This window comes from Diadema setosum, chromosome 11, assembly GCF_964275005.1.
Source record: "Diadema setosum chromosome 11, eeDiaSeto1, whole genome shotgun sequence".
NCBI lineage: Eukaryota > Metazoa > Echinodermata > Echinoidea > Diadematoida > Diadematidae > Diadema > Diadema setosum.
The window spans coordinates 19,399,085-19,419,959 of NC_092695.1; the positions used below are offsets into that span (position 1 = coordinate 19,399,085).

Sequence of the window (20,875 nt, forward strand, 5' to 3'; positions counted from 1 at the left end):
TCATATCTCATATATATATATATATATATATATATATATATATATATTAACATGTATTTGTACATACTGATATAATTATATATATATATATATATAGACTAAGAAACGAAATTGAAAACACACACCATGCCTGAGATAGTTTCGTTGTCGCTGCTACCCAGCACGTCGAAAGTGACTGCAATGTATCCATCCACGGCCTCCGAGATCTCGTCCGTGGTGCATCCAGTCAGCTCACTTCCCATTTTCTTGAATTATGATAACAGAAAAATTACAGAAATCATAAAATGTTTAGAAATATTTGTCACTATTTGCCACAGCCCTCATTGTAGGGGTTAAATAAAATCGATAAAAACATTACTTCATTTCATGCATTTCATGTCACGCGCATTTATGTACACTACGCCAATATTTACTATATAATTGTACAACGCCTGCATGTACAAATTGATGTTGCACGCTGTCGATGTTGAGCGTTCAACATTTGTCGAGCAGTTTTGAATATTACCCTCTGACGTCATCACTTTACATTTACTCTCACGATATGCTCTGAATGATGTCGTAGACGTAGTTTTGTAATGAAATAAAAAGAACTGGGGTGTTTCATACAGAATTTAAGTTGATCATAAATCTAAGATCAACTTAAAATTATGGTAGGCTGTGCGTGACTTTGATAATTTTCTAAATTTCATATAAGAATGAAAACTTTGGAGAGTTTTTCATACAGGCATTAATTAACGAAAATGAAATAAGGGACAAAGGATTTTTGTTAAAATTGATAACAAAATGAAGTGGATTCTGAAAACATTAGATAAAATTAAAAAGGGAAACCAACGGCATACCATAGTTTTAAGTCGATTTCAACTTTAAATTTCGACTTATTTTTTTTTTTTGTGAACCCCCCCCCCCCCCCATTTAATCTGATAATTATACTCACCCACCACTCCTTTTCGTAGTGTCCCCAGATGAGCCACACGTAGTTTGGGCCGTAAAGCTTAGCCTTGTACGCCTGGTAAGAAACAAAATAGACTGCATTAACAGCAATCCGTAATCAAATACCTAAAGCACTCTACCTGAGCTCCAAATACACGAAGGACTAAAATCTAACCAACAATCTATGACAAGTACTGTGCCCGAAATGGTAATAACTCTTCAGGTTAGAGAGAGAGAGAGAGAGAGAGAGAGAGAGAGAGAGAGAGGAACATTTATTAAATGGTATAGAGCCCTTTTGCAATGAGCAGGTGGATCTAGTAAGTCGTAGCTATCACAGACTCTAAAGCTCTTTCTGTCATTAATCTGAGTCGAAAAACGACACCAAAAGAGCAAGAAATGATCAATTAAGGGCGTTTATCATTCTTCAATAAAATTGGAAACAAAACAATCACCCTTCGCCTTCTCCCATGTCAAAACTGGCGATGCAACCTGAACGCTGTGTATATATTTTTTTGTTCTACTTTGGTTCCTTTTCTTCCTTTTTTTTTCAGAACATCAAAAGTTCCGATCAAATGGATTCTTTCACAGAATAAACTCTAACTGTGGCGTTGACGGAGCTTCATTTACGCTAATTTGGCGCCAGAGTCACACTGTTATTACTTTTCATTCAATAACGGAAAAAGTAAATAAAGATAAAGAATAACTCGGACTCACGAAAGAAATTAAAGTCATCACATTTTGATTTGTCAACGATCAGTCTGAGTCCAGCACCTCATCATCGAAAAAGCATGAATATGATAGACAACTTTAAAAGTCAGGAATACGTGTCAAAAACTATGAATAAAAATGCAAGGCAAGGTTTCTTATTCGAATGCTTGGGTGTAACTGCAAGTAATGATGATGACAAAATACTTCTCACCTCACAGAAAACGAAGATGGCTTCTTTCTGATAGAAATTGCTGATAATCACTCTCACGTCTTTGTCCTGCGACCGAAATGGATAACAGTGAAAAGAAAAGAACGAATTATTCACATGCTTGGTAACAACATTCGCTACAATGTGCACATTTTCATACAATGGGAAGATGGGATCTAGGTAATTGACTATGATGATTGAAGATCATCTCAACCGGTGCTATAACGGATTTTGCTACTGCTTATGTAATCCCACGAAATGTCGAACACAAATCGAGCTTGATCACGTGAGATGAGGACTTTATTCTTCCTCAAGAGGACTCTTTCACACAGGAATAAAAACAATGTGATTTGTGGTATACCGTGACGTCAAGAGTGATATTGAAGAAGATTAAATCTGTTTTGCTGGACCTACTCCAAAATCAGAGAGAAGGGTTTATAAACATTCCTTTAACCTCGCCAATATGGCAAGTTATCAACGCTCGCAGGTTAGCGGCGGTGTTCAGTGAAAGGTCACGTTTACATATCGTATTGTCTAAATGTCGAGGAATCTATTCGATGACTGATTTTTGTCTGCAACTTTAACAACCTCCAATGAAAGCTTGAGCTGTATTCTCCTTATCATCCTCCTCCTCAACCCTCTCTCTCTTTAGGGATATACTCTTCGCTGTCGGGTACGCTGCCTAGAGGGCCCCCTCGACCAAGCCAATATGAAGAAGAAGGAAAAAAAAAAAGGAATATAATATGAAGAAGAGCTAACTCTTTGTCCTAAGATATCTATGCCAGAGGCCAGATGAATTTTGAAGGGTTCATGAAGGTTCGGTAGGGACAGCCTCGCAGTGCCAGTAAAAATTCTCTTGTTTATTAAGCCGTTTGGTCGCTCCGTTGTAAATTGACTACTCCATGTCATCGGGTCGCATCTATCAAAAGTCTTCTGCTGGATGTAAACAGAATAACTGCATTAAAGCACGAAAAAGAATCATCCAGCGTAGAAGGACACAGACTATCATCGGTGTAACGAATCGGTCGTCTTAAAAAATTCCTCGACGTCTAGACAACTGGGTAACGTCTCCCTTTCACTATACACACAATAATTACGATCAGGAGATGGAAAATCACCACCGCAAGTCTTGGAACAGTTTTCCCTGACAGCAGAAGATGTCCAAAGGTAAATGTTCGGATTAAAGAAAAAAAAAAAGGTTGCAGTTTAACTCCATGATCAAGAATGCTTTGATAGAAAGAGTGAATTTGGACTAATAGAATCGCAGAAGTTTCATCAAAATACCATGTTTGACAGTTTTGAGATCTTAAAGTTTCAAATCTCGTCACGACACATAGATGTCGGTGGTATAATCACATTTGCCAATTACCTGAAGTGTCATCACCTAAAAAAATCCCCCCCCCCAAAAAAAAAAAAACCCGGCACATGTATCTTCATCAAATGTCCCAATTTTGGAATGGAATGTTTTAATTTCAACCAAGTTATAATGAAATGTCCTAATTTTAACATAAAATAAGAACAAAAAACTTCATTCACCATTGCAATGTTCTTACAGACAAACAATGTGGAATATTAAGGGGATGGGATGAAGTATTTAAATGTCGACCAGAATATTATCTTTATGACTCTTGTTTACGAACAAATGACACAATTACAACGTGGTGACAGATGGCCACCATCTGATCTATATAATTTGCTCTATGTGGTTGCGACCGACGGTATTCTTCCCTAAAAAAGCGCAACACTTTGAAACTCCCTAACATTACACCCTATATTGTCTTGTCTTTTTCTGTTTTCCTATTTTTTCCCCAAATATTTTTGTTTCATAAGTTCTGAACATATTGAGAATAAACATTGTTCATGGGGGGGGGGGGATTGCAAATTATAAGACAAGCTTTCAAGCAGTCCCCTCTATTTTCAACCATTTGTTTCTTTCATAGTACAAATTCCACAGTATATGATTGTAGAATTTCATTACAATATGTTTTCCCTTTCAATTTCATTATACTACGTTTTTCCTTGTCATCATAAACGAGCCTCTTTGATATTGCGTAACCATGTATCAGCAATGATCATGCTGTGTTCATACTTTGTTGGAAATGAAATAAATGAAATGAAATGAAATGAAATGAAATATTCGAGTTTCACGAAAACTGTGTCATTCTTTCAGTTCACTTGTTATCTATAGCCAACCTGGGCGTCGAATGTCTTTGCGTTTTATTTTCTCGTTTGGATTTTGCTGCGAGGGGTAATTTCTCCTTATCCCATGGTGTATTCATGCTCGATTGAAGCAAATGAATGTAGCAATATAGCTGATGCTTTCTGTTTCATTCCAACATGTATTTCCAACATTGCTACAACATCACTTTTACAGAAAGTTTCATTCTTTCTTCTAGAATAGTTGTTTAGTGGTTCATCAGCTGATTGAAGTGCACATGCCCAACAGCTCGATCATCTCAATCTTGGCTTGATATATGGAATATTTCTTACCCCCATGCATTTAACGAAGGAAATAACTTCAAGAAAAGGGACACGCCAGGTAGGAAAATATCAATGCATTTGCTTTTTTTAACATAAATTTTATTGGTTCCGTCTTTTGCCATTTCCCGGGTACAGGCACAAGTTAATGAATGTCAAGTTTATGTGTGTTTTTTGACGGAACCGAAGAATCAATTTGAGAAATAAATATCTATGACTTTTTTTGAGTGCCACATAGGGTGGAAATATCGTTGCCACCTCTTCAAGGCACTGGTCGATATTGCTGATTAGTGACTTAGATGCTTTAAAGTGTATATCAATATTATCATATGTAAACAATATCATGATGTTAAATAGTGAACGGTTACTGAGATGTTTATGCAAACACTACTTTCTGTCTGTAGAAACAAATCCAGTCACTTTCTTTATAGTTTCTTTTAAAAAATGTATACAATATAAAAAACACTTGCAGCTTGTAGAACCATACATACAGTTTAGATTATGAAACAGGAAAAATTGTTTAAAGGGACATTCCAGACGATTTTCATAATTTCACATCATGTAGTACATAAATCGACAACTCCATGTATAGATTTGTGGAATTTATTGTGGTTCTTGAGCAGAGAAACAATACTTTGAAAAACCTTAAACAAATTACACTGAACAAGGATGATGACATAGAAGGTTCACATATTTCAGAAATGTAGCAGTGTAATTCCATTACAATACCGCTTGCTTGCGAGTTCACCTATGTATAATCTATGCATGCCTTCTTCTTTTGTTCTGCTTCCTTGAGCCCTAACTCATGCATTCTTATGGTGACTCTGCCATATCATCATCCTTGTTCATTGCAATTTGTTCTAAATTTTGAAAATATTCTTATTTTTCATCCCAATCATCATAAATTCTGAAACTCTGTCCTCTGTATAACTAATTTATAGTTGTTAAAATGTAAAAATCTGAAAATTATCCGGAGGTCTCCTTTAAATGGTGCTTTGAAGTACTAACAAGAAGGAAATATGAAGATCTGACCACGGCTGAGAGGGATGGGGGAGGGGGATTCAGGGCGGAGAAGGTAGGCCTAATAAGATTGACGGACAATACAACAGGTGTCCTCCTCTGTTAACGCTCGCAATGGATACATGAGGAAAAGCAACAAAAGCCGGCGTGCTCGGAGAGCACATTGATTCATTTCATTAATTGAGAAATTGCCCGGCGGAAAGAGAATGCACCCTTGGGTTTCCCCGCGCTAAAGGGAAGTGGTCGGTTGGGGAAATCAATGCGGTACTTGATTGGTCTGTTTGTGAAAGTTTGAATAAACAAACCTCCGTGCATTTTTTTTTTTTTTTTGGGGGGGGGGGGGGTAATTTTGGTCCAAACTTCTATTGTGAGATTTCCTCGGTATAGACACACACTGTAAGGTATGGACGCAGCTTCAAAGTTGCTAGCTTTTCATTAGATAAGATATATATTTCTTATTCAAGAATGATAAATTCACCAGCACTTTTGATTGACCCTTTGACCTATAGAAAAATTTCTTCCTGTGTTTGGTTTTAATCATTCTTGTCTAAGACTTCCAAAAAAATGCTAGTATATCTTGAATTTGGATTAGATTTAAAAGAAAAATGAATTTTGACAGGGCGCTGTCTAGGCGCCTACATTTTCTTGGTCCGTTAATACATAGACGCCACATAAAGACTCCTACGTATCTAATTAGAGCAACATAACACAGGCGGCATAATATATACCGGATGGTTGGAAGAAAAAGTAAAACGGAGACCATGTTGATTCTTGAAGCAAACAGTGGGTGTCAAAACTTCGAAAAAGTGGGGACCTCCCTGTATTTTCTCCCCACTCTGCCGGCTTAAAGATCTCACCAGCGTGTAGACACGCACTGGTGAGCATTAGAGTCAGGTTCACCAAAAGCAAAGAGAAGATTGGAAACTACAGATGACAAATGAGAGAGTGCATCACACACACACACACACACACACACACACACACACACACACACACGCACACACACACACACTCACACAAACACACACACATACACACAAAACACACCCACATTTAATGGTACATGTATGTGTATTCGTTTTTTATACTTCTTTTTTTCATTTCATTTTCATTTATTCATTTCAGCACGGCACATGATTCTGCATGCCACCACGGCTGTTCCTCCTCCTATCCGTGCATCACGAGGTAAAATGTTATAAAAGTTAAATACAAACGAGGCAAAATACATATTTTATAAACAACTTAATGAACCATAATTATGACGACGAATGGATTTACCTTGAGATATGTTAGTGATTGCTTAATGCTCTGGATCTTCATGTCGTTGTCGACCTCGACGTCGAAGGCCTCCTTGACCATCGTGTGAATGTTGGCCAGGGACAGTTTGGTCTGCAAATCGTTGACCACCTGGTGGAAATGAGAAGTGAAAACTTATGATATTCGAGCATCGTTACCAGAACATTACACAATTTATGCAATTTATGTTATTTGAAAACACTACAGACATAATGTACTATCAGAACAAAACTCTGGACACAATAGTGATGATGATAACATAAAAAAAGAGGAAAGTCAACTGCTCGGTCCTTATGCTACGAAATTGAAAATATGTTGATTTTTTTTTAAGAAATACATGTATTTGTTTAGATCGTTTTCCATGTTGAAGTCACAAAAAGTTGTGGTTTTCTCGCTTGTCGATGCACCAAAACTATATAATTAACTCTTGAACGGATCGTCCAGTTTCCCTCAAATGTCGCCGATGTTGCTTACTATAATTGCCGCTTTCCCTCAGTTCACATTACAATTATTCAGGGGGGCATTTCATGAAGGAACTTGTCGGAAAAAAATGTCCGACAAGTCAATTATATCCGACAAGTTCAGAGAAATCAGCCAATCAGACTAAAGAATTTCTCAAAACTTGTCGGATATAATTGACTTGTCAGATATTTTATCCGACAAGTTCCTTCATGAAATGCCCCCCAGATTTCATTCTCCTTGATAAGACTTGACTTCAAATCAATGAGTGGAATGCATTTTGCACTTTTTGTGTCTAATAATATCATTATGAATATGATTTCTATGATATTGAAGAATAAAGAATTATTTTTAAAAAATGTGTGCTTCTGTGCTGTTGTGTGTCCGAGATTCAATAATCTTCGAAGCAGTAACTTAAAACACACAGCCGACTCTCAAACGTACTTTAGGTAATATTCATAAATGTTAACAATTTCATGGCCCATGCAATTCAAATAGCGCGATCTGGCGCATAAGTGGAAAGTGAAAAAGAATACGAAGCAAACGAGCAATATAGAACAGTGTTCTCTGTTTATTGATACGAGTAGGCCCCTACGTGTTCATCGTACACCAATAATCTTGAAACTCTTTAAATATGCATTTATCTGTTTTCTGTAACTAATGTAAAAAAAAAAAAAATTGCATTTCAAAACTTCTCCTCATCCTCTTTTCTTTATTCTCTTTTTTTTTATTGTTGCACTGCGTAATCTTACGTCATCTTACGTCCATCGTCATTAAAATTCAATGGAATTAGTCAAAAAATGGCTGATAAGTTTTTAAGCAAGGCTATGGAAGGAGACGGAAATTACTTGGACAATAATAACGACAGCAACGACAACAAACAACAACACCATGACAATAACATTCATGACAGAAGACCACAATGTGCTCGTAAAAGGGGCGTACAAACGAATACTGATGCAAGGTCGCAAATCTCGTGGCGCCTCCATCATAACTTCATGAATAAGTCAAAACTCATCCCCCGTCTCCAACCCCCCCCCCTCCCCTTATGCGCCTCCTCCTGCTCCTCTTATCCGTGTATGGCATATGACCTCAGAAGAGCATATTGAACACACCCCACAATATGTTTCTTCGAAAGTTCCTGAGGGCTCTCGAGCATTTCCCCTGTCCCGCCACATCCCCTCCCCTCCCCTCCCCTCCCCTCCCCCCATCGACCCCCGACAACATCCTCTCGAAACAATTCCCACCAGAATCATGATTATACGGCTCGATGAGATGAAGCGTTCAGTTTGGTTTGTAATTTCAGTCATGCTCCTGGCCGTCCACGGGATCAATAATGGAGACGTGTCTGCCTCAACTCATCCTGCGACCTGGTCGTCGCCCCCGTACACCGCGTCTGCGTGTACGCAAAGAGAATGTCCGGCACGTATTCTGACTTACCCAAGCGCCACATTAACTTAGTAATCCTTTTTTTTTCTAGATAATAAATGCGTAATATTTATCGGAATTCTGTCAGCTTTACCCTCGTTAAAAAAAAGCTGAAACCTAGTTCTCTTCAAAGCAAGATCCATCGCTTCGAGCGCATTGTTGTCGTCGATGTATTTCATGACCCCCTCCGAAAAACTGGGCCATAAGGATAAAGTACCTTGCCTGAGGGTACAGCTACCATGCAGCGGACTTGAACCACGGACCTCACAATTGAGAAATTGCAGTCCTATCCACTAAGCCATAACGGCTCCTCACCACTTCTAAATGAAATGAATCACCACACGTCAAAAAAAGATACCTTGCAGGAACAAAACACAAGCAAAACAAAAAACAACAACAACGAAGCAAAACAAAGGTAGACACATACAAATGATGATAATGATTGCGATAGTGTACTCGTAGAGGTTTATACTACTTATTTTGTATTTCTTATCTCTTTTATGATTCAGCTTCTCCAGATTCTTCGGATAGTGTGGTGATGATGATGATGATGATGATGATGATGATCATCATCATCATCATCATCATCATATCATCCGCATGGCTCTCTTCTCTATTATTAACCTACAGAGTTTAGTCTTGTTTTACGACAGGTTCCCCCATACCAGAATTCCATAACCTACATAAAGCAGTAAGAGAGTGGAATCCAATGAAGTTATTTAAAAGAAAGGTACTGCTTTAACTTGTACAAGTATGATATCTTTACATTTAAGCGTGACGTGACGAAGATGAAATCCCGCATTGCGCTCGAACTCATCCCACTACCACAGGCACCATTTTAGTTCTTACATGACAATCTATAATCTCGACATATTGGATATACTATAATATGCATTTGTAAATTCACAAATACAAAAAAAGAATCAATATTTTCGCACGTTGAATACATTCTATCCCAGGAGGAGATGGGAAGCTTAAAGATGTAAACCTAGTCAGTATGATTCTCACGTACTCGAGAGTGCGACAGAAGCTTCGAATACCAGAGCACATCGCAAGATGCGCCGAGTCGTCGCAGACCTGTTTCGAATGGTACTTCACCACAACTGGGTCCTCACAATGATGACAGGGGGGTAGGCCAGATTTTCATCTTTAAACTTCTATGCCCGTACGTTATATTGTAGACCATGGTTTAAACCCAATTTAGACTCATTCATGGCTGAGCTAAACCTAACGTTTAATTTTGTATTCTGCGAGCGAGGTTTAGTAACAACCAAAGTATATTTCGGACTTAAATTAAATCCGAAATAGACTGCAGTCTAAATCGAGCTCGACTGCTATAATGAATAATTCATGAACGAGTTTAGCCACCACGGTGCGCTCTGTGAATGCAAAAACTCTCCCCCTCCGAGTATTTTTCGCTCCACGACTCCAGCTAAAGGTCCCCTCACACCTGAGCGCATTGCCTGAAATATGACTTGCGATGGCTGGCGAAAGGCATTTTTGGAAAAATCGTTTTCAATGGTAATTGATAGTAAGTCATATTTACCCTTCGTGTTTGGGTTCGTACACCTTCTGAACTAACAGTTGCGATTATTCAAATTCGCACGGGATTTTTGAACATGTTTAAAATTTCCGGACGAATTGAAAAATCGTCTGTCATTTGCATCTCTTATTTAGTCTGCGGTAATCGTTCGTTTATCGTTCGTGTGCTATTGTCACGCATAGTCCCTCATCGCGCTTTTGCCAAGGTGGACCGATCTCGAAAGAACCCTAAACGAAGCAACACGATGACTAAATATGACTTGCGCATAGAAACGAAGATACTATGACAAACGTATTTTCGCTTGCCATCTTCTATGCAAAGGGAAACCAAGAATGACCTTTACTAAATTTGAATAGCGATGCATACACGAAGGCAGGTCTAAGAGATACTATGACAAACTATGTATTGCGAAGTGATACGAATACGAGCGAATGACCTGACGAAAAAAAAAATTGGCGAATGCTGAGCTGCTCTCTGTGAACAGCCACTCACCACTCTTCTCATATATAAACATTCTACCCGAAAGTTTCAAAGTTTCTTCAGAAAAATGGAAGATGCAGCCCGCCTCAGAGTCCAGTATTTACTGGCAATGGTTCAGAATGAAGTTATACATCAGCAGCTGAACCTACACCAGTTCATCAGAGGCCGCTTCAGATGGAGACGACGCTTCAGACGACGTCGTATCTGGAGAAGGACGTTGCTGAACCCTGCCAGAAGAAGGGCTTTTGGAATCTACGACCAGTTGTTCGTTGAGCTCCGAAGAGAAGACCCTTCGACTTTCAAGAAATTTCTCTGCATGCCCCCTGAACTCTACGATGAAATCCTGGAGAGGGTCTGAGGAAGAATCAGGAGGCAGTACGCCTGGTACAGGGTACAGCAGCTGGAAGAAGGTCTCAAGTTGGCAGCTACTCTCCGTCATCTTGTGTCTGGCACCAAGTACTCCGACATGCAGTATGGGTGGAGGGTGCCTGAAAACACCCTATCTGTAGTGGTCAGGGAAGTGTGTCAGGCCATATGTGGCGAGTATGCAGATGAAGTCATGACAGCCCCTTCAACCCCTGATGGATGGAGACAACTTGCTGGTGGATTCTACAAGCGGTGGAATTTTCCCCACTATGTGGCAGCTATTGATGGCAAGCATGTGGCCATCAGAAAGCCTCCTCTGTCTGGCTCGCTATACTACAACTACAAGGTTTTTTTTAGTATAATCCTGTTGGCTATAGTGGACAGTGACTACAAATTTGTCTGGTGCGATGTTGGTGGTAAGTATGATACAATAGGGGAAAGGGGGTAGGTCGAGTCAACTTAGGGGTACGTCAGATTTGTTATCAACTCACCTCCATTGTTACTGTTTAAATATTAATTTTTTTGCTAAAATGATAGCAATTGGGGCAATTCATCTCAGTTTTTGCTTGATACCCTTTTTCTTCTTCAAAAAAGTGCTTTAAGAATAATTAACAATGTTGGATATTTATTTCACACAAATGATCTTTTGTGTAGAAGCAAAAATCTGAAATTGATTGATTTGTTTCATTATAATGTTGGTATTTTTACGTACAAATTTTCAATTGATGAGCTTCCTGACATATGTTCATAGGAAATAACTCTCTTCATAGTGTATCTACCCAACTCGTCATCGTGAACTATCACCTTCCACGTACTCGCACAATTTTTGCGAAAAAAAAACCATTAATGCTTACAGTGCCAAAATACTGGAATCTTCCGACTGTGGTTGTGAGCATTCCGAAGTTGTGGATTTCTTCCCGGTTGATGCAGTCTTTCGTGCGTTCCCTCTGCCTTTGCCTCTTCCTTTCATGTTGCGTGGATGATTTCTCTGGTCGCACTGAAATCTGGACGGAACTGGTCGCTTTTATAATCCCCGAAGAGCGCACACGCACGTACGAGAACGCCTGATCTATTCTTTCGTCTTCGTTTCAAATCGCACGCCATATCAAACCATTGCTCATTGTTCGTTCGTCTTATCGGGTCATATCAACCCTTCGCTCGCCTTCGGCCGCAATTTACTCAAAGAAGTGAACCGAAAAATCGTTATCCTTCCTATGTCATATTTATCCTTCGCTTACCGTTCGTTAATCATATTTGACTTTAGTTTATAATCGGGTGATTTGAAGGCAATTTTATTTGAAATCGTTGAATTCGCGCGCATTTCGTGCGTTTTTCCCATTCGTCCCCCTTCGTCCCCCTACATTCGCTCAGGTGTGAGGGGGCTTTACGGCAGTGTATCAGCCACATGCGTATGTCTTTGTATTCATTGTGAATAAATATGGAAGTAAGTGTCTGCTCATAAACCCAGCCGTTTACGTTCAGTAGCGCCTGCTTGTACCAAGTAGGTAGGCCTACTCGCCTATCAGTACTCCCTGCCTTTGTTTACACTCTGCACGTATGAACAGCGCACAGGGTACGATTGTGGTAGCACTATATAGTCATCCTCTATGGCGCACCATATTTTGACCAATAGTTTCGAAAAAACTCAGTTTATCGCTAATAAACTATTATTTCATGGCTGAAAAATTTAGTTTATCAGTCGATAAACTAAGTATTTCAAGAGAAACTCTGTTTATCGACCAAAAAAAAAAAACAAACAAACAAACAAACAAACAAGCAAACAAGCAAACAAGCAAAAGAAAACTAAGTTTGACGGATAAACTCTGTTTATGAAGCGAAAAACTAAGTTTATCTTGAGAAAAAAAAAAAACATTTTTTCAATCAACGGCGATTGCAAAACATAGTTTCATCACCAGCGATATCCAGGTTAATCGGAATTATCGAGCAAATGACCCACTGTGACCACCGCGCCGGGGCCGCGTGACTGCTGTGTGCGCTGGTCGTCGATTGGATCGTGAATTTGGAAGGGATCGACCAAATCAGGGACCTCGGGCTAGGAAGTAAGCTCTTCTTTGTGAACGCGTATATTTTTTTTAAACACACGAACGATTGTGAGAATAAAGTGGAAACCATTTTGATATCTATATAACGAAGTTGTCGATAATGTAAGAAAAATAAAGCTTCTTTTTCGTCGTAAATGGTGGTGCATGATGTGTATTGCATTTCGTGTTGATGTGGCTGTATCTAGCCGGCGGCCTATGCGGCGCCGCTAGACTATGAATATACTGTATCAAGATACGTACGTACTCTCCGTACATCTCTACAGTCACGTATCACGTATCACGTTGGCCTAACTGACTGTACCCCGTCGGCCATGCCATGGGTCCATACAACCACACGCGTGTAGCTCTGTATACGCTGCTTTGATTATTTCGTCATTATCTTTATTGCTTTTGCCGGGCATCTATAGATTCAATAATCGTTAAAAATCGTAATTAAACCTGAATTAAACCTCCTCCTAGTAGGTTTACTTTAAACCTCATTTTAGACTGCAGCTGAGTGAAGTATGAAAATGAAAATCAAATCTCACACTAAAGTGGGTTTACATTTAAGTGTCTCAAACCGTTTTTAAACCCACTTTAGACCAAACATTGGTTTGAACTCTTAGCAGAATACAGGCTCAATACTAGATCCTTCTAGGCAAGTATGTATTCACCGTGCGAAAATATGAACTATTTTGGTTTTTATTGTGGATAATGAATTATACAAGTATATATTATGTGTATATTGTTATGAACAAATTATACATTGTAATGTAATGTTGCCTGGTGATAGTGAGATGAGTTCGAACGCAGTGCGCGATATTATAAGGAGGCTGAAGTGCAAATGGCAGATGCAGGTATTAAAAAAAATGGTAACTAATGCTCGTAGAGATGAACGTGACAAAAAAAGGTACAGTTTACCATTGGGAACAGTGATTTTTAACATCTTTGAGTTATCACATTTGATGCATATGTGTAGGTCAGTTGTATCACAAAACATCCTACCATGCACAAAATTTGCAATAAAGCCTAAAATATATTATTATGGAGATATTACCATTTTTCTCAATAAACCATAACTGTTGACGGTTTAGTCTACTATTGTTATTATAACTACTGATTACCTTTTGTATCTTTAACAATACTTAACATTAATTATACTGATTTAGATTTTTACATAGATGTTTCTATCCCTAACTCACATTTTGGAACTATTTTGAAGCACTAAGCTGGGTTTTTGTTTCATCTGTAAATGGTAAATAATGCCTTTAACCACATAAAAGCATGGATATGTACGAATTGAGATAACAATAAATACGCGCAGCTCTTCAAGATGTCGCAATACATGGAATATTCGATCTGTTTTAAAATATGTCAATATGAAAAGGTGATACACATTGCTGATAAAAGAAGGCTAATTTTGATATTTGGAAGGTGATATCATGCTGGGCAGGGCAATGGAATGACGCGGCATTAATAACGCGACAGACTATGAAGATGTACCATATTATCCACGTGTTACGCGGATCTGGTTCGAGACTATAATCGATCGGAGAAAGCGTTGTTTTTTTTTCTTTTTCCGATGGAAAAACGCACGTACTCGCTGATTTTAGAGACAAATTATTTGCGGAAGGCTCGAGTTCGCCGTCGGGCGCAAAAAGGGGTCGTTGAAATAGTTCCATTTGCCTACATAGAGATCGGAAATGGAAACCACGAAATTTGTGGACAGATAAAGAGAAATCCTAGCAATACGCTTGAGTACTAACACCACTCTAAGCTGACGTTTCCATCTACGTACGTATTCTCTCTTCGTCGTCGTCTTCTTCTTCTACTTCGTCTCTATTCTTCCATTTGGCTGGCAAAAGAGCGAGCGATCCCTTTTACCCGGATGCTTTGAGATTGTCCGATATATTTTTCCATGCTAGTTGTAATCAATACGTATAGAAAAAAGAAAAAGAAAGTATATGTATCTAGAGAGTACAAAGGTAGATTAAAGGACCAAAGCAGGTGAGCTGATTAAAACGCCGACAGCCTTGGGTACGACTCCAATCCATCTCCTCTGGAATTGAGGGACTCTGTATCAGAAAGAAATGCGAAGTAGAACACGATATTTTTGTCTTCCCTCTGTTTACTTCGGCGGATCGTTGGCTTACTTTCTTGCCTATCTTCGTAACTCGAGGCATGCAAAGACGCTCTTTAGGACAAAGCTGTAAACACGTTTGTTTGTTTGTTTGTTTGGGTTTTTTTTACGGAAAATTATTCTTCGAAGACGGGGGGGGGGGGGGGCGGGGGATCGATTTGGGCTGAATCCGTGAAGTCTAAATATCAGATTAGCAAACTCTTATTAAAACAAGTAATGGGTCACACAGTTTGAATGCTAGTCATCTGATTGTGCATTGAAGGGGCATTCAAGACGATTTTCATAATTTCACATCATGTAGTACATAAATCGACAACTCCAATTGAATAGATTTGTGGAATTTATTGTGATCCTTGAGCAGAGATACAATACTCTGAACAACCCAAAACAAATTACACTGAACAAGGATGATGACATAGGAGGCTCACATACTTTTGCATCATTTTGCATTCCAACATAACAAGACACGTGTAAACTGGGCGTATTCGAGGACTGGTATCTGACTGTAGTTGGTATATGGGCACAATATCGATGCAAACATATTCCTGAGATGTACTCCTCTCGTCAGATAAAACTATAACTTACAAAATAATCAGTGCAAATTGGGGTTATGTTCGGATGAAATAACAATAAATTGGGAATAATGGAAACCCCAATAGGACTTCGCATGAAGCTTACATAATAGACAAATCGATTTCCTTTCTTTTTGGGGTGGGGGGGGGGGGTGGGTTTGGGGTGGGGTGGGGAGGGAATTCACTGTAGTTATTCCTAAAGCCGGTAGTCGGCAGTTCCACTATGAAATCATGAGATTATACAACTGACAGCGAGGTAAGGGAGCACAATCTGAAGTATCAATGACTTAAAACACACCCACCTCATTCCCAAACACGCACACACACATACACACCACACACAGACAGACATAGTCTTCTGTATATTGGACTCTCCAAAACTCCTCCTCCGCGCCCTTCATTTTTTTTCTTTTCTTTATCTTTTCAAACCAGACACCAGTATGCCGGAACTACCCCGGCCCGCATTACGTTCATGATTTTGTGTAAAACTAGTGAAATCCATCCCGTTCAGATTTATTAATCATATCCACTGGAAATATGCACGTGCGATATTCGAGCTCATCTGACACCACATGCCCACTTACCGAAATGAAGTTCTGAATAGGGTTGTGTTTATTCTTCCTGAGGGCCTTCCCTCTTTCTAATCATGCCAAACAGCCAAGTAAAAAAAAAGTTAAAAAATTAGAAAAAAAAATACTGTTATATCACAAATTATTTATCTCTACCCAATTAAACAAATCGATCTAATGGTCTTAATGGCTTTAGAGCGTAAATCAACAATGAACCCAGACGAAAAACAAACAATGCTGTAAGTTCTATACATAAAGAGTCAATACACACACACACACACACACACACACACACACACACACACACACACACATACACATACACACGCTCCCACGCACGCACACGCACACATACACATGCACACATTATAGACACAGACAACTGCCATAAAATTTCACCTGTTGGTAAGATAGACATGACATCACATGTTACTTCATCTTGGATTTCTACTGGATGTGTGACTTGGCTTATGTAAATACTATGTGTGTGCGTGTGTATGTCTGTCTGTGTGTGTGTGTGTGTGTGTGTGTGTGTGTGTGCTCTCTGCAGAGGTCACGAGACTGCTTGTTGAATACCTAAAAATTGAAACAAGCAAACAACTTCCGCGACGGAACTGAAAATTCCTTCCATGTACATGAAGTAGGCCTATACAAGTTATGACTACAGGAAAGCAATGAAACGAGGACGACATTTAAGATTATGCGGGTTTTTTTTTTTTAATATGATAACATTTTTAATGATATTAGATAAGCTATGTTTGCTATCGCCTTACTAGTCTCTCCTTCTCATTGAATGCACACGGATCTTCACTAAATTTCCTGTTCTGAAGTGTTTTTTTGAAAACTGAAAAAAAGTCATAATCAGTTGTTTGAAATCATTTTGAAGAGTTTGAGTGGTATGGCACTGATAACATCAAGCAATCATCCTCTAAGGTTTCTTGCATCTGCGAGCATCAAGTGCTTCAAGTACCAATTTAAGAAGCAAATCTTCTTGGGGTATAAAGGGCCATCGCACATCGAGTACTGTTGACTTCGGAATGAGATTTCCCCTACCATCCTCCCAACCCCACCCCCATCACTAAAAGTGAAACATTCACTCGTTGGATCTTCAAGATGTACCTGACCTGAAGGCATCATTGCTCATTTTTGTTAATGTAAAAGAGATTGGGAGATTATCTGCCTGTCTCTTCACATTATCTTCATTGTGCTTTGTCGTGTTGATGATTTCTCTCTTCACCCTTATCATCTTATATTACGCGGAGGTAAATTTCACTTGTTATTCCTGGGTCCCATTTCATAAAACTTGTTATCAGTAACAACTGCCACATTTATATGACAAATTTGCTCTCAGCCAATCAGATGCAAGGGTTTCAGTAGCTTATAACAACTATCGTAACTTGTTATTGATAACAAGTTTTATGAAATCTGGCCCTGGTCTCGCTATGATTGAAGATGAAAGAATTAAAGCCACTAAAAAGTAACAAAATTTGGAAAAGGAAATATTATAACATTACACGATGTATAAACCAGTGGAACGTTTGTAAAGTCACGGCGTCATCTCCTCTTGTAGCTGTCATTATGCAAGGTAATATTGTGATTGAGTTCACTGTTCCGTCAGAACATTAGATTGCGTAACCTATATTTTCTTTTCGTTATTCGTTGCAATCGTAGTGACATTTTCATTGTTGCTACTCTGAATAAAATCACTCGTTCACTTAATTCCAGCATATCAGGGTGTGGAGACTGCCTTCAAAGATATTGATGAGTTTAATGGATGGGAAACTGTGTTGTTCAGACACGAATTCATTACAAGGAAATATCATCCTTGGGTTTGAAAGTGAAAACATTGTGTTGTTTTCTGCTCTCCCGTCCAGAGGACGGTAATAGTGTGTAATTTTCATCCCTTGGAGAGCACACTGGCAGCTTTCCTTTCGCTGAGATCGAGCCATTAGCATTGATTGAGTGCCCAATGAACAGTGTGGCTTTTTGTCATTCGAAAGTATAGAAGAGAACACATACGAACAAACAGACAAACAAATTATACGACGTCAGGATGATCATCTATAGCCAGCTCGGATGTCATGTGACAAAGACACGGGGAGATGGACGAATAATGATATACTCACGGCTATGTTATCCGGCGTGTTAACCCCGAGCACCCCGACGTTCGACCACTCCCATTTTTGGCACATCTTGATCCGGGGATCATTGTAGCTGTTCGTGGACGGGATGGTCCGGTACAGATTGTTCATGTTTTGCGTCAGTTTTGGTGCGTGGGACCCATACGTCACCTGAGGGTGGAAAAAGATGGCATGAATACAATAAGTTCTTATCAATTTGTCAGAATTTCGTCTCCCTTACAGAGTCAAACTTAGCGTCAACTTGTTCATCTATTACTCACCCCACCTCCCCCACCCTCGCCATTTGATTCGATTTAGGAATCAAGCAAACATAATATGTTCTTTGCCATTGTCCAAAAGAGCACAAAAAAGGATCGTATCTATATATCTATGTGACTGTTGCGCAAATAATGTAATTTTTTTTTTGCCCAATCTTTATAAATTTTGCAATCAAATTCATGAAGGAGAATTCAAATTTATCATGCAGCTGTCGCTCCCAGGCGAATTGGATCATTCGAATTTTCGAATGCGAGCAATTGAATTCATCAACCGACACGGGGAAGGTCATCGATTAGAGAGAAAGAGCACAGGGAAAGAAGGGCAGCAGTGCTTATGATTAAAGGGCAATTCAGGACCAGTTAACATAATCATAAAAATAAAGTTCAATTCAATTCAATTCAATTCAATTCAATTCAATTCAATTCAGTTCAATTCAATTCAATTCAATTCAATTCAATTCAATTCAATTCAAAGTTTATTTCAATAAGTTATGTCAATAGAAATAAAAAGAAAGAATAACATTTCAGCATGTAGGCTTATATGAGTACAACAGTGAAAATTTGCAAAGAAAAAGGAATAAATACTGTAAAAGTTATAAAATTGTGAAGTTTCGCTAATTTTGGTCAAACAGTTCTCAAAAAGCTGATACAAATATGTAAAAAAAAAAGGACAGTGAGTTGATAATGCCATCAACTCCGTTTGATGGTGTGCAAAAAATAACAAAATATTAGCCTTTTCTGCAGTAAAAGTGTAAAAAAAAAATATTACTGGCTAAGGTTAGAGATCAGTCAGATATGCTATAGAATTTGAGACCCCGGTTTGACAGCGTTAGACCAAGAAAAAAAAATCAATATTTTTATATCTATATGATACGTTGTAAAGCGATGACATCATCAACTCATTTGTATATTCATAATGACTGTTTTGCTTTTTCAATTCTTATCCCATTACGATCAAATTTTCACTGTTGTGTTTATCAAATTTTACTCTTCCTTTTCAGACTAACTTTTAAATTTTCTGGAATTGCTCTGTAAGGGTTTATGAATGCACTCTATATATGCCTAAAGAATTAACAAAACAGCACATTGCATACACACATACAGTACTATACCCATTCATACACACAAACACAAACACATTAATCATTGACCATCATACACACTCAATCGATCTAGCTGTAATTATGGTCAGCATTCAATAAGCCCCAGGTTTTCAAAAGCATCACTAAAACTCCATTATATAAATCTTCAATGAGTGATAGGCTTGGAGCGTACACATTGCTCTGCTACTTAACCAAAATACATGTAGCTTGATGAATGGAGCTAATGCTCACGAATCCTATATCTAAAGTCATCTATTATATAAGTTATTAAGGATTGCGGGGGTGTTATTAAACTATCCTTTTAACGCGTCAATCCGTAATCGAGTGCACTCACATTATTAGAGTTATAAAAAAAAAATCCCCAAATAAACCAACAATGCATGGCTATTTGTGAATTTGAATGACAAAGGGGTGTAGGAGCTGAAAGAAAATGGATGCGAATCCCACTGTCGAGCCTGAAATGAATGCTTTTTTCTGGTGTACTTTTGAATGACCCACATGAACAATGGGGCGCACAGATAGTGAATGCGAATGACCGGATATAAAATTCAAATGCTGATTAGCTGGAAGAAGCGCTGATGATTGATTGCTTTGACATATCAAATTGAAAGAAAAAAACAAAAACGACATGAAATTGAAAAGTGACAACCTATATCATCAAGATCATAGATACCAAGGCAGACATCGGCTTGGATCTCACAAAATGTGTACAGGTGTGGTGGTATCAGACAAACTACTTGCATACGTTCAGAGGCATGGGTACAAAGTAACAAATTGCACCTGATTTACTTAATTCACCATTCTGCACACCATGCATCTCACGTTGCTTTTTTTTTCACCTTCCTCATTCGTTTACATTTATTGATTCCATTAAGTCAGCACAACAACTTTCAATGCCAAATTATATTGTCTTTTTCTGTGTATGTTTCTTTTTGTTTTGTTTTTCTCAGGCAAGCATCACTGTCAAGTACGTTGTCTTGCTTAAGACGGCAGACTCCTGCATTTGTTCTTTCTCTCTCACAGTGGATATATGGATATCACTGACTTATTTTTTTTTCATCATATTTGTTCAAATACTGGAAGATTATCGTGATCATCACACTGTGAATTTATTACGTACATTTTTGTTCCAATT

The 20,875-nt window shown here is 38.6% G+C and overlaps 1 protein-coding gene across 1 annotated transcript in view; it reads right to left on the bottom strand.

Annotated features, from left to right (window-relative positions):
- The window catches only part of LOC140235197 (gamma-aminobutyric acid type B receptor subunit 2-like), a 96,758-nt gene extending 78,252 nt beyond the window's left edge, over positions 1–18,506 (bottom strand). The window contains exons 1-5 of the mRNA XM_072315231.1: positions 18,366–18,506; positions 6,623–6,751; positions 1,850–1,915; positions 935–1,006; positions 126–245 (exon numbers count right to left, since the gene is read on the bottom strand). Of these exons, the coding sequence (XP_072171332.1) occupies positions 126–245; positions 935–1,006; positions 1,850–1,915; positions 6,623–6,751; positions 18,366–18,491 (513 nt within the window). The 5' untranslated portion in view covers positions 18,492–18,506. The remainder of the gene's footprint in view (positions 1–125; positions 246–934; positions 1,007–1,849; positions 1,916–6,622; positions 6,752–18,365) is intronic.
- Between the last annotated feature and the right edge of the window lie 2,369 nt (positions 18,507–20,875).